Source organism: Humulus lupulus, chromosome 4 (genome assembly GCF_963169125.1).
Source record: "Humulus lupulus chromosome 4, drHumLupu1.1, whole genome shotgun sequence".
In the NCBI taxonomy this organism is placed as follows: domain Eukaryota; kingdom Viridiplantae; phylum Streptophyta; class Magnoliopsida; order Rosales; family Cannabaceae; genus Humulus; species Humulus lupulus.
This window is the reverse complement of record NC_084796.1, coordinates 151917117-151931474: the sequence shown is the minus strand read 5'-3', so window position 1 is coordinate 151931474 and position 14358 is coordinate 151917117. Positions and strand designations below refer to the sequence as shown.

At 34.0% G+C, this 14358-nt stretch overlaps 1 protein-coding gene across 1 annotated transcript; it reads left to right on the top strand.

Annotated features, from left to right (window-relative positions):
• The first annotated feature begins 2294 nt into the window (after positions 1 to 2294).
• Positions 2295 to 6551, top strand: LOC133832601 (uncharacterized). Its single transcript, XM_062262920.1, has 7 exons — positions 2295 to 2326; positions 2421 to 3972; positions 4069 to 4697; positions 4778 to 5062; positions 5142 to 5247; positions 5338 to 5774; positions 6092 to 6551. The coding sequence occupies exons 1-7, from the start codon at positions 2295 to 2297 to the stop codon at positions 6549 to 6551; spliced, it is 3501 nt and encodes a 1166-aa protein (XP_062118904.1).
• The last annotated feature ends 7807 nt before the right edge of the window (positions 6552 to 14358 follow it).

Here is a 14358-nt window from a genome sequence, read left to right as displayed (position 1 = left end):
GCACAGGTCAAGTAATTTCTATAAAATTTGAAATGAACCCACAGCTAAAATTCCCAATTACTAGAAGAGCCACACCCTTATACCTCATCAAAATCCTGGAAACTTCTATATATTTTCAACAACCCCACTATCTTAATTACATATATGTCTAGATCTCCAATCCACCTAAAATTTAAAAAGTAAAAATTCACCTATTTTCTACGTCAGAGTATGAGTTTACATACAAATAAGTAAATCATCCTGTCAGAATTTCGAAATCAAGTCCAGATTTTAGACCCAATAAAATAAATTCTGAACCAAAATTCTCTCTGGTATGATTTGGTGAGACAGACTATGGGGAATGGGGAGCCAGATCTATATAAATTTTATTAACTACCCAATTAAGTCAATTGTAGAATACAAACAAAAAATCAGCAAAATCTAATAGATACGAATAAAAACAGTTACGAAATATTGCATCCTCTTCACACTCACTGCTATCTGACTTGGTTCCTGAAAAACTCTCTAGTGATTGCTCAGTGTTCCCACTTCCCATCATAAACCCAAATACAGTGCTTTCTCTTCATACTCTTTTTTTTTTCCCCTGAATTCTCAGGAAAAAAGGAAAGGAAAAACGGAAAGGAAAGAAAGAAAGAAAACTTCACCCCCTAAATTCTCTTCGTTGGTTCTCCGCATTTCATCTCTATCAGGTATCTAATGTTACTCTTTAATTTCCATATATATGTTTTGATTAATCTAATTTATGTATATCAGCATTTGGGTTTTCAAGAAATTTTAATAATGTACTGAGCTGAGATTCTCGTAGGTGAAAAGAAATTAAGTCAATTTTTGGTGGAGTTGGTTTCTTAGAGGTTTCTCTCGTGATGAAATGATGGGATTATTTATTTGTTCTCAATTATTTTTTATCAAATAGACAATTTCTGGGCTGTTTACAAATATTTTACTTGTTTTTTGTTCTTTTGATTTTGATTTATACATTTATAAGCCAATACTTTGTATGTAAACTAACTAAAAAAATATTGGCATATTATCTACTTTCTTATATGAGTTTGCTCTATTTTTGTCATATACTCTATGATGAGTTCTATTTAATATCCAAATATAAAGGTAAAGTGAGCTATTTCATTCTACTTGGAGTGAATTATATGGTACTAATTAAAGAAAACAAATCAAAACTATGATTGGATTCAGAAAACTTAAAGTTGTTCTTCCATCTTAAAGTTATCTACCAACTTTGATACAAGAACACTTGATGGGCACTAAATTGTTTCTCTCTCTCTTTACTATTTACTAGTCTTCCTAAAAAAAATAGTTGTTGGGTTTATTATATCTGTGTATTTATATGTATTGAAAGAATGTTAGCTACTTGTTGTCTTTGGTTGATTTGTGTTGAATTTCATTTTCTTATCTATAGTATTTACAAGTTATATTAAATATAAGAAAGTGAAAATAATTTTTATTTCCATTAAAGATATTTGGTTTCGTTTGTCTATTAATTGTTTTAATGTTTGCACAATAACTCTCTCCTTTGCTCATTATTGTATTCTCTCAAACTTGTTCCTCATATTTTTTTTAATCCTATTGAAACATATTGTGCATTGTTGCAGGTACTTTTCCTTCGGATAAAGAGAGAAGACATTTCTACCTTAGGTTAAAGAGAGAGAGAGAAGACATTTCTGTAGAGCATCAGGTTTAATCCTTAATGGGCTTATATGCTTATAGAGATTGAATGATCTTATTTGTTTGTTATTCTGTTTAAATCAAACTTGAACTAAATTTATTGTTTGTATTGGTATTATCTCTTGTTCTAAATGTTATACTCATGATCAAAAAACAAAGTCAGTAGTTAAAAGGAAACTCTTTCTCAAAACTAGAACAACATATTCAATGGCACATTTAAATAAATGTGTAGAGTGTAGAATGTAATGTTAGTAAAAACAGAAGTGAACCAAAATGAATATAGCTCAGAAAACTAAATAGAGAAGAAGAAAAGAAATAATGAAACCAACACAAGAATTATATTGGTTGAAGAACAAAGATCACTGTGATCTTTGTCTCTACTCCAATTTCGAACTTGATCTCATATTCTTTATTGAACAATTGATAAAGTATGAATCCTATAAGGCAAAGTATCTTTGCCTATATATGTCACACTCCTCACATATAATTAAATTTATAAACAACTAGATATCTTTGTCCTTTTTTCTCTTGATCTGATATTGTTTTTTTTTTTTTTTATTATGAAGAAGACTAGGACTTATATAGCTAGCTTAGATAGCAGCTAAGTGAAGAAAATGTTGAACAAAAATTGGGTGAAACTAAACAGGTATTATTTCAAAAATAACTTTAAATTTCAAGTAATATTGAAGGCCTAAGAAAATATATTAAGGTTAATCTCTTTTATTTAAAAAAATATGTAGAGCTACAAAAGAGTACACGGATGCGGCATGGGACTTTGTGAAAATGGTAGAAAGAAATTATGGTTTTCCAAATAAAATTATCTGTCCTTGTAAGAAGTGTCGAAACTTAAATCATCATTGTGTTGATGATGTTTTTGAGCACTTAGTTATAACCGGAATGGATCCAACTTATCGTATTTGGGTTCACAATGGAGAGCAACCCATTGATACTCAAGTTGACGAAGTTTCGAATGATATGGATGCATTTGATTTATACACGACTGCTGCCATGGATGATGTGGACAATAATATAGGTTGTGGAGGTGGTGAAGATGATGAATTTGTTAACGAAGATCTTCAAAAGAAGTTGGAGGATGCGGAAACTCCTTTATATGAAGGGTGTGAGAAATACACAAAACTTTCATCAATTGTAGGTTTATATAGGTTGAAGAATCTGAATGGTTGGACAGACAAAAGTTTTACTAGACTATTAGAACTCCTTTGTGATATGTTTCCCAAAAACAATGTACTTCCTGATTCCATGTACTCAGTTAGGAAATTTTTGAGAAATTTCGATTTGAAATATGAAAAGATTGATGCTTGTATTAATGATTGTTGCTTATTTAGAAAGGAGAAGGCTAAAATGGATGTTTGTCCAAAGTGTAGTGTTTCTAGATGGAAAGTTGATAAACACACAAAGAATGTTAAAGTTGGTGAGGCTGCCAAAGTTTTGAGGTATTTTCCGATAATACCCCGAGTGAAAAGATTGTTTAGATCAAAAGAAATGGCTGAAAACTTAAGGTGGCATTTCACTCATAAAAGTATTGATGGGAAGATGCGACATCCAGTGGATACACCTGCTTGGGATTCCATTAATGAAAGATGGCCAGAGTTTAATCTTGAACCACGCAACCTTAGGCTCGGACTAGCTGCTGATGGAATTAACCCCTATAAAAGTCTAAGCTCCACTTATAGTTGTTGGCCAGTGATGCTTGTTATCTATAATTTACCACCTTGGTTGTGCATGAGGGACGAAAATACATTTTTGTCATTATTGATTCCAGGTCGTAAACAACCTGGAAACGATATTGATATTTATTTGGAGCCTCTTATTGAAGACTTAAACAAATTGTGGAATAATGGAGTGCATACTTATGATGCATTCGACAAAAGCTTCTTCAATTTGAAGGCAATGTTGTTGTGGACAATAAACGATTTTCCTGCATATGGAAATCTTGCTGGGTGTACAACCAAAGGCAAGACAGCTTGCCCGATTTGTGGTAATGATACATGTGCAACTAGGCTGAAACATAGTAAAAAAATTTCATACCAAAATACTAGGAGATTTCTCCCGTTTGATCATCCATATCGGTCTAAGAAAGCATGGTTCAATGGAGCTACAGAAGAAAGAGGCCCCCCTAAAGTTTTGAGTGGTAGTGAAATTGTTGAAGAATTAAATCAAATTACCAACGATTTTGGAAAAAATATGAATCCCAAAAAAAGGAGTCGGGATAATAAGGTGGAAGGAATGTGGAAGAAGAAATCTATATTTTTCAATCTACCATATTGGGAGGTTAGTTTAATATATTTTGAAGTTATTTAAAATTGAAAGTTTAAGCTTATAAAATGTAACTTCAATTTGTTGATGATGTGTCTTTAATCTTTGTAGGTTTTGTTAGTTCGTCATAATTTGGATGTTATGCATATAGAAAAAAATGTGTGTGATAGTATTATTAGCACATTGTTGGGCTTGAATGGAAAATCCAAAGATCATCTTAATGCTCGATTGGATTTAAAGGATTTGGGTATCAAGAAGGCCTTGCATCCGGTGGAGAAAGATGGGATTATACGACTTCCAGCAGCATCTTACACACTTTCTAGATCAGAGAAGACAATGTTTTGCCAAAGGTTATTTGATTTAAAGTTACCTGATGGTTATAGCTCAAACATTAGTAACTGTGTAGTAGTTGAGGAACGTAAGTTGATGGGGCTTAAGTCTCATGATTTCCATGTCTTAATGCAACAATTGCTGGTAGTGGCCATTCGAGGATTGATGGAGGATGGTCCAAGAGAGGCAATTATAAGACTTAGCAAATTTTTTAATGGATTATGCCAACATGTGGTTGACGTAAAAGAAATCATAGAATTGGAAGCAGAAGTAGTTGAAACAATTTGGATGTTTGAAAGATATTTTCCTCCTTCATTCTTCGATTCTATGGTACATTTAGTTGTTCACCTTGGACGAGAAGTGTTATTATGTGGTCTTGTTCAATTTCGATGGATGTATCACTTTGAAAGGTAAATATTTTTAGTAACCTTTCAATAGTATAACATGAATTTCCCTTAACTAATGAGGAAGGTTCCTTCTTTATTTGTAGATATATGAAGTTACTTAAAGGGTATGTGATGCAACCTACACATCCCGAAGCATCTATTGCTGAACGTTACCTTGCTGATGAGTCAATGCGCTTTTGTGCATCATTTTTGAAACAATCTAATGACAAAGGTTCCTTCATTGGACGTGACGAATATAATGATAGTGATGTGATACTTGAAGGTCGTCCACTTCATCGTGGTGTAACTGTTACACTAAATGATAAGGATCTAGCTAGTTCACATCGCTATGTATTATTCAATTTAGCTGTCACAGAGCAATATTTAGAGTGAGTGGATAAACTTATTATCTTCTAATTTCACTGTCGCTTAATTATTGATGGTGATTAATTTTTTTTTAAAATATAGGATGCATCTACAAGAACTAAAAAAGAATAACAATACTTTAAGAACCAATCACACTCTACTTTGGAAACAACATACTGAGCTTTTTCCCTTGTGGTTAGAAGAAAAGGTATGGGCCAATAATTTTTAACATAGCATCAAATTTGTATTAATCTGAAATTACGATTAAATTATGTGATAAAAATGTTTCCTTCTGTAGTTTTCTACTGCAGAATTTGATGCTATGTTATCAAGATTAGCACATGGTCCTCGTAAAGCAGTCATATCCTATAAGGGATATGTTATTAATGGGCAGCGATTTCATACTAAGGATGCAGAGAGAACGACACAAAATAGTGGTGTTTATATGGAAGCAACAACAATGTGTAGATCTAGTGCTAAAGATGATGCACAATTGGCTGATGTTGTAGGATATTATGGGTTAATTAATCAGATTATACTCTTGGACTATTACAGTTTTCATATCCCTTTATTTAGGTGCAATTGGGCACATGTTGGCAAGGGTGTAAAGAAGGTTGATTGGTATACTCTTGTAAATCTACACCAAGGACAAAAAGAGTTTATTAGAGAACCATTCATACTTGCTTCACAAGCTAAACAGATATTTTACGCAAGGGAGAATGAAAATTCAAATTGGTATATTGTGTTAAAGGCTCCACCAAGAGGACACTACGAATCAGAAATATATGATGACCAACATGATGAGAATTCGATTGCTCAAAGTTAAAAAGTACAACATTTTCTTATTAATCATAAAATGTTTAGTCATTACTTTTTTATGATTTTTTTTTATTATTGTACTTATTAAGTTTCTTGAACTGCTTTAAAAATTGTTTCCTTAACTTGAGCATTGTGATTGTCATATTTAAAATACATGTTTTTGTATGATGCAAATTTAGTGCATATTTCAAATTACTTTTAACTAAATCTCTTAATCTCTTAATCTTATACAGGTACAATATGGAGACTAGAAAAAAGAAGCAGGATGGAAGTGTAGTCAATGAAAAGGATGGAGGTTTGGTCAATGAAAAGGAGGTTGGATCACCTTCAACTCAAGTTCACTTGCAACCTGGTGCTTTGAAAGCAATTGTGGCAGAAAAGAGGAGGCAATTAGCAGCTAAGTTTGGAAAGTTGGCAGAGAAGAAGAAATCGAAGCTTCGTTTTGCATCCTCTACTAAAGTTGTAATGGATTCACCACCTGCATCTAAAAGATCTTATGAAGCAGCGTTTGGTATAAATCCAACAAATGAGGATGACAACGAAGATGAAAACATGTCCCCACAACGAGCAACTGCGTTAGGTAGAACCCAAGCAACATCTCCACTCCACAACCTGAACAAAACAAGAAGATCTCTGCGCCATTTTGTTGACAATGATTTTGAAGATGATTTTAACACTCCACAAAAGAATTAAGAAACTATGATGAACGAGTCACCCAAGTCTAGGTTGATTAGGCCATCAACCAAAGGTTCTCCTGCTGCTAATACAAGGTCCTCCCATCGCCAATCTATTGCTCATGAAGAAGATGTGCCTCTCAATAATAATCAGGAAGAATTTCTAGTTAACTCTACAGAGCATGTCACTCAAAACAAAAGAAAAAGAGGCCCAACAAAGCTGAAAGGTATTGCTCTCCAACCTGATGGTCGTATTACTGTAAGGTTTAATGCAAGAGGACAAGCTGTAGGGGAAGGCTCGGTTAGTCTTTCATCATTTATAGGTCCTCTTGTAAGGGAACTTGTACCATACACAATAGCTGATTGGCGAAAGGTTCCAAAATCAATGAAAGATATTTTGTGGTCAACAATCCAGGTTCTAAACTTATATTTATTCATGTGTTAAAAGGTAAATTTTTAGGTGAATACTCATAAATTAATATTTAATGTGAATGCAGACAAGGTATAAGGTGGACAAAGATTGGGAACGAGACTGGTGTATGAAAGTAATGGGAGACCTGTGGAGATCTTCCAAGTCCAGGGTAGTTACTAAGCTGAACGAGCTACCAAATGAACAAGAACGACTAAAATTAAAGCCTGATAATATCAAATCAGAAACTGAATGGAGAGTATTTGTGCGTGAAAAAACCAATAAACAATTTCAGGTAACCAAAATTTCAATATATGTATTATATAGATTCTGCTTATTACAAATAAATTGGGTACCATACTTATTTCAGTTTGGTTTATTATCAGGAGAAAGATTGAGAAAAAAAAAACACTCATTGCTTACTTAGTTGTTACATCTCTGATATTGATGAATTATAGTTTTAATGCTTTTGGTATGGATAAATAGCTAAAGTTCTTTATTACATCCTATAAATGTAGATCAGTAGATATATCTATATATATGTATGGATGCCTTTCGTGTATGAAAGAATTGTAGAAATTTTAGAAATAAATTTATCAATGATGGTTCTATGATTATTCTTGGATTCGATTATTAGAATTTAATACTTTATTCATTATCACAAGTGTTTATATAATCTAATTTTAAATATGTTTAGCTTTATTGATATTATCATACATATGTGGATATATATATATATATATTAATTAGTTTAAAGTTTTATATTGGTATGCAGTTTAGACTAATTTCCTTATGAATATATATCTATAGAGAGAAAGAGAAGAAAAGATCTGTCATATGTCTATAAAAAAATTAAAATTTCTAAGCACATGAATGATACTCTGTTATTAGCAATTAGTTAGTTCTTTTTATATATGCATAAATAGAATAAACAATAAGAAGACATGTCTGGCAGTTAGAAATTGACTTACCACTGTTGGTCTTTTCTTTTTTTTTATGCTACTCCACTCCATCTTATTGTATATAAGTCATAGGGACGTTGGATTGGGATTACTTCTTAAATTCCTTGAGAGATTCGATCCATTTACATCTTCTCTTACAGAATCACTCATTTCACACATTTAAACTTAATTTAACAAAAACAGAAAAAGATATATCATATGAGGCCTGTTAACAGTTTCATTTAACATATAAATCAATTTGGTAATGCAATACAATCAATCAGTAAAAATAATCATATTCAGGAACTTAATTGTTATATTTTATAATTTAGGAACTAATTTACTAAATCAAATAGTTTAAGAGGTTGTTATGCTAATTTTTTTATTTTTGAACTTGTTAGGAATGAATTTGATGTAAAAGTATAACAGACAAAATAATAAAAAAGAGCAAGTCAACCAAGGGTGTAGTTTCTTTTGTCATGGCTTAGTTGATGATCCAGATAAGGGTTCTTTTTTTTAGGCTTTGACAGAGAAAACAAAACCCAGTTCAATATCTGGTTAGGTGAAAATGTTTATCAAGAGATTGGATAAGTAAGATATTTTTTCCTTGGTGTTATGGAGTATATAATATTCTTATTCTAGAACAATGCATTATGCTATATCAGTCAATTAAAACTATTTCAGGTCTGATCAAATTAAGGCAATAGAAATCCTTAGTAGTTTCTGCATAATCTTAGCAACATTAGATTGTCTTGGCTTGATATGCACATATGAAAGGTAAACTCTATTGGCCTCAAGAGCTGCATTGAGACTACAATTATGGTTAGTTTTTAGAATATCTTTATGCTCTAAATTTGAACTCTTGCAACCACAAACAAATTTCAGATTCCAAATTTACAATTGGCTTAATTGTATTCAAATTATGTGAGCAGTTGCTGCCCTGTTTTCATGAAACTTTTGTACTTTAAATGATTTATTTTTTTCCAATTCTCTTCTTGAAAATGTGTTTCTAAATTTATTTGACAAAGCTATTCAAGAGACACTATTATCACCATTCACAGTCCACCAACCATCCCATCCCTGTTCAGGAGGAGTTGTACTGTGTTTACTATTTCATTGCTGGAATACTGGTTCTGTATGTTTCTTTTGCTGCTAGAGTGTTTACTGTTGGAGTGTTTATTACATACTCTTTTCTTTGCTGCCATAGTTACTGTTTTATTGTTGAAAAACTATTATGTGTACTGTGTTTACTGTTTTATTGCTAGAATACTGGTTTAGTTTTTTTGTTTTACTGCTGGAGTGTTTGGTATTCTGTATGTTCAATCGCTGGTTCATTTCTTATTTATTTTAGGCGATTAGCAATAAGTTTAAAGAGATGAGGAAGAAACAACTCCCACATACATGCAGCAGGAGAGGATATGCTCGAACAATGGATGACATGGTAAAAATTTAATAAATATTTTTGGTAGCTAAACATAAGAAAATATATGTTCTCTTTCTGAAAAATGTACTTGGATACAGAGTAGGGAAAGCTCAAAACCTGTAACAAGAGTTCAAGCTTTCTTAAAGACACTCACAAAGAAGAATGGTGAACCTGTGAATGCACAAGCTGCTGAAGTTATTGTAAGTAATTTACCCTTTGTTTGTAGAAACATATGTATTTGTATGCACATAGACTTATTTAACAGTCAACTTGAAATGATTTATAGGAGAAGCTACAAGTTCTTGCAAATGAAAAACCAGATTCATGCACAACACAGAATACTGTACAAGATGCTCTCACTATCATATTTGGTCCTGACAAGAATGGTAGATCATTAGCTAATGGGAGGGGAGTAACTAATACAAAGTTAGCTATTCTAAGAGCAAGAGATGACCATATTTCACAATTGGAATCAAGTCAATCTGAGATGAAGAATAAAATGTCTGAGATGATGAATCTTATTAATACTATTGCAAAAAGTGTAAACATTCAGGTAAATTAAATTAATTGACTTCTGTTTATTTTACTCTATTCATTGAAAATTATAAATGACTAAATTATTCTCAAACTTGTAGGGGTTTACTCAACCAAGTGAAGAGGAGTCACACATGCCTTCTCCTATGGTAACTACAATTTTAATTACTACCTATCATTTCACTTTTAATTTTTTAAGTATCAATATTATCTATAAATAAATATATGTTTTATCATGTAACAGAGTGTTAATAATCTGAAGTTCACTCCTGAAAACAATGCTTGCAATTTACTTGATTGGAATGGAAGTGGAGAAATTGTTGCAGAAGGTCGATGGTCTTCTAGTGATCCTTTATGTGAGGTGCATCATCTTCGTCTTGGGCCTAATGCAATGAGAGTTTGGGTTGATGTTGCTAAGAAACCTACTGCATATTTATGGAGACCAACATCACATATGAGTACAATTGAAGAAGCGGTTGGTTGCACTGTTGCTTGGCCTTCTAATAAAGTTACAATGAGGTAAAATTTCATGCAACTTAAAAATGATTTATAAATAGTACAACAAATCAGCTGTAGTAACTAATTATATCATCAAAATATATAGGAAATGAACATAATGGATGAAATTCAATTGTTTCTTGGTAGATATCTTTGGTACGTATCTTTGCATAACATTAACTAATGAATGAACATGTGTTTTCAACTATTTTGGCTACATTGTTTTCTTAATTTTATATATTTTTCACTCTTACAGGTGCACAACTAATGAATGAAGTGTAATATTTTGGAGGGACGCCCATGATCAACAAATTATGAATCAGTTTGTTTTAAAACTTTTGCTTATGTATTTTGTCTTGCAATATACTCGTACTTTTGGGATATTGATATTTTAGCTTTATGTAGCGAACATATTAAGAATATTTGAATTTATGTTAAGGTATAATTTTTAACGTGTTATATGTTTATCATTTGTTGCAATTATTCATATGTTAAAAGATAGAAAAATATAAAAGTTTTTGTTATGCCATGAAATTGTTCATATGACAATGATTAATGATAACAATAAAGAAACGCTATTAAAAGTAAGGATGATTACAAACAAAAAACGCTATGTCTGATTACTAATTACATTTTCAAAATGCTATTACATATCTTTACATAATGTTTGGAAAATGCTATTAAAGCAAGGGTAATTACAAACATAAAACGCTACGACTGATAACTAATTACATTCTTAAAACGCTATTGTATATCTTTACATAACAATTTAAAAACGCTATTCACAGTAAGTACGACTACAAACATAAAACGCTACGACTTATAATTAATTGCATTTTAAAAACGCTATTGTATATCTTCACATAACGTTTTAAAAACGCTATTAAAAGTAAATAATACTACAAACAAAAAACACTATGGTTGATAACTAATTACATTTTAAAAACGCTATTGTATACCTTTCAACATCATTTCTGCATAACGTTTGAAAAACGCTATTAAAAGTAAGTATTTTCAATTTAACATAATCAATGACTACATACATAAAACGCTATGACTGACATCTAATTATATTTTTAAAACGCTATTATATATCTTTCAACAGCATTTTTACATCACAATTTAAAAACGCTATGAAAAGGTCCAGACTTTTAATAACATGGGATAATATAGCGTTTGTAATAACGCTATCGTTTGTTAAAGACAGCGTTTTAAAAATGCTATGGAATGCAGTTTTTCTTGTAGTGTAGTGATCGTTGTTCTTCTTAAAGAGCTCAAGATATGGGTAAAAGTTAACACGAACTAAGTTTTCAAAATAAGTTCCTGGTCCTAACCAGGTCATAAAATTTAGAATTTGATTTAAATCTATTGATCGGTGTTCTTCTTAAAGAGCTCGAGATATGGATAAAAGTTAACACGAACTAAGTTTTCAAAATAAGTTCCTGGTCCTAACCAGGTCATAAAACTTAGAAGATGATTTAAATCTATTGATCGGTGTTCTTCCTAAGGAGCTCGAGATATTGATAAAAGTTAACACGAACTAAGTTTTCAAAATAAGTTCCTGGTCCTAACCAGGTCATAAAACTTAGAAGTTGATTTAAATCTATTGATCGTTGTTCTTCCTGAAGAGCTCGAGATATGGTTAAAAGTTAGCACGAACTAAGTTTTTCAAGAAATTGTAACCAAAGCGCGTAAAGAAAAAAAAAAGGAGGACCAATTGAAAGCATTAAATCAAATTGTCTCGAGGTGAAAGCACCTCATGCAAACGTTACAAAAAAATTAATTAAAAATATTGAAGGGCACAAGAAAAGAAACTCCCTAAGCTTCGCCAGGTGGCCCCTTGGAGGTCGCCGTCTCGCCTTGCTCAGCTGCGCCAGAACCATCCCCGGTCTCCAAGGGCGCCTCTTTATCAAGGCGAGCTTGGAACTTCACCAGCAAGCGCTCCCAGAGGCTCGCTGACATGAAGGAGAAGTCTGCATCTGGATTGTAGACCCAGCAATGGTAGAACAGATCTTCCATGGACTTTTCCGAAGTTGTTCGCTCGGCCTCTAAGGCAGCCTGGGCGACCTGGACCTCAGTCTTTGCGGCATCTAGGTCAGTCCGCGAGGTGGCGAGAGAGGTCTCGAGCTCTTGGACCTTCGAGAGGATTTTCTCCAACTCGACCTACGAGGCCGCGAAGGCATCCTTGGCCGCCTGCAGGGTAGTATGGTGCTCGCTCCTCATGTCCTCGAGCTGAGTTTTGGTCCCGACGATGCTCCGATGAAGGGCAACGGTGCTCTGCGAAGTTGAAAAGACAATTGCCTTAGAAAAAAGGGAAGGAAAAGCAGAGCAAAGTGTAACGACCCCAAATTCGGTATTAAGGCTTAGGGCCTGAGATAGCGTGCCTGGAGGGCATAATGGAATTCTGTGTGGGTCTTTAATGGGTTTTATGCATGATTATGATTTAGTGCACGTTTTATGATTATGTGATTAATTGTGGTGCATGATTATGTGAATTAATATGCATGTAGACCTGATTGAGCATATTTGTAATTTGGCCATGTTGGGCATGACTATGTTGATACCTGTGATCTATGACTCGAGACGATCCTAGAACGAGCGGGTTAGCAGAAAGTCAAAGCGGGAACCTGTTCCAGGCTTGGGTTAAGCCTGGGGAGTTAATCGGGAATTTGGGAATACATTTAGTGATTTATTAGGTATTGGGTAGCGAACGAGAATTATTAGGAACACTTGAGGAATTAGTGGGAATTTGGGTAATATGACTAAAATGCCCTTTATGGACATAAAGGCTTAGAATTGGTAAGAGAGGGTATTTTGGTCATTAGGCTTGCAAGAGATAAAATAAAGAAGGCCTTTATACTTAGTGGATTTAGTAGAGAAAATTATAGGCTGAAAAGAAAGAAAGAAAGAAGAGAAAAGAAAGTGAGGGAAAGCTGAAGGGTTGGCTTTGAAGATTTGGTTTGTGGTTCTCCCACCCTTTTTCTTTGACTTTTCTTGAGGTGAAGCTCAGTGGTAAGCTAGGGTTGTGGATTTGCAAGGGATTAGCAAGATCAAATCAGAGATTTGAGGTAAGTTCTTGAGGTTTTCGGTTTTAGGGTTTTTCTGGTTTTGAACTGTGTTTTTGAGCTAAATGGATGGGGTTTTTGGGGGAAAACAGGTCAAGGTTGTGAAGGTGCAAGCCAAGGAGGTCTAGGTTCAGTTCAAGGTCGAAATTCCACCCACGGTATGATTTCTAAGACCCTATCCTTGTTGTTTGAGTGATTTTCTGGTTTTTGGGTTCATTGGGTTAGATTTTGAATTGTGGGTTGCTTGAGCTTGGGATTGAGTTCATGGGGTGCTTGGGATGAGTGTGTGGTGTGTATAAGTTTGTTTTTGGGCTTGAGAAAGAGTTGGGAAAGTTTGGGGTCGAAATGGGGGAAGAAAATCGCAAGATGCGATTTTCAGTTTTGGTCTGCTGCAGCTAGCTGTACAGCGCTAGGCAGGGGGCGCTGTAGCGCTAGCCCCTGTCTGGTGAGGGTGGTTCTGCTTGTAGCGCTACAGCGCTACCTTTTGAGCGCTGTAGCGCTGCACTGTTCACAGAGGGGATTTTTGGGCTTTTGTGAAGGGATTTTGACCTAGGGTTCGGGGCTCGATTCCGCCACTTTGTTTTGGGGATCTAGGACTTCCCGGGGGCTCGGGATTAGTCCCGAGGCTAGGTTTTGGACTTGAGGATTGGTGATAACTTTGGCTTGTGGATTTTTCTTAGGTAATCGCTAGGGCTCGGGTAGGATCGTGCTCAAGGAGTCCGGTTGATCAAGGCTACTGAATCTAAAGGTAAGAAAACTGTAACACCCGAGTTTAGGGCATGGCCCCACTGTGTGATGGTTGGGCACGGCCCTAACTTGTATTGTGTGCAAATGTGTAATCTTAGATAAACTATTGTATGTTTGAATGATTATTTCATAATGTATGATACGTGTGATTGTAATTGAATGAACGGCAAGGCCGAGAGCGGCAAGGGCCGGGTACGGCAGTGGGGCCG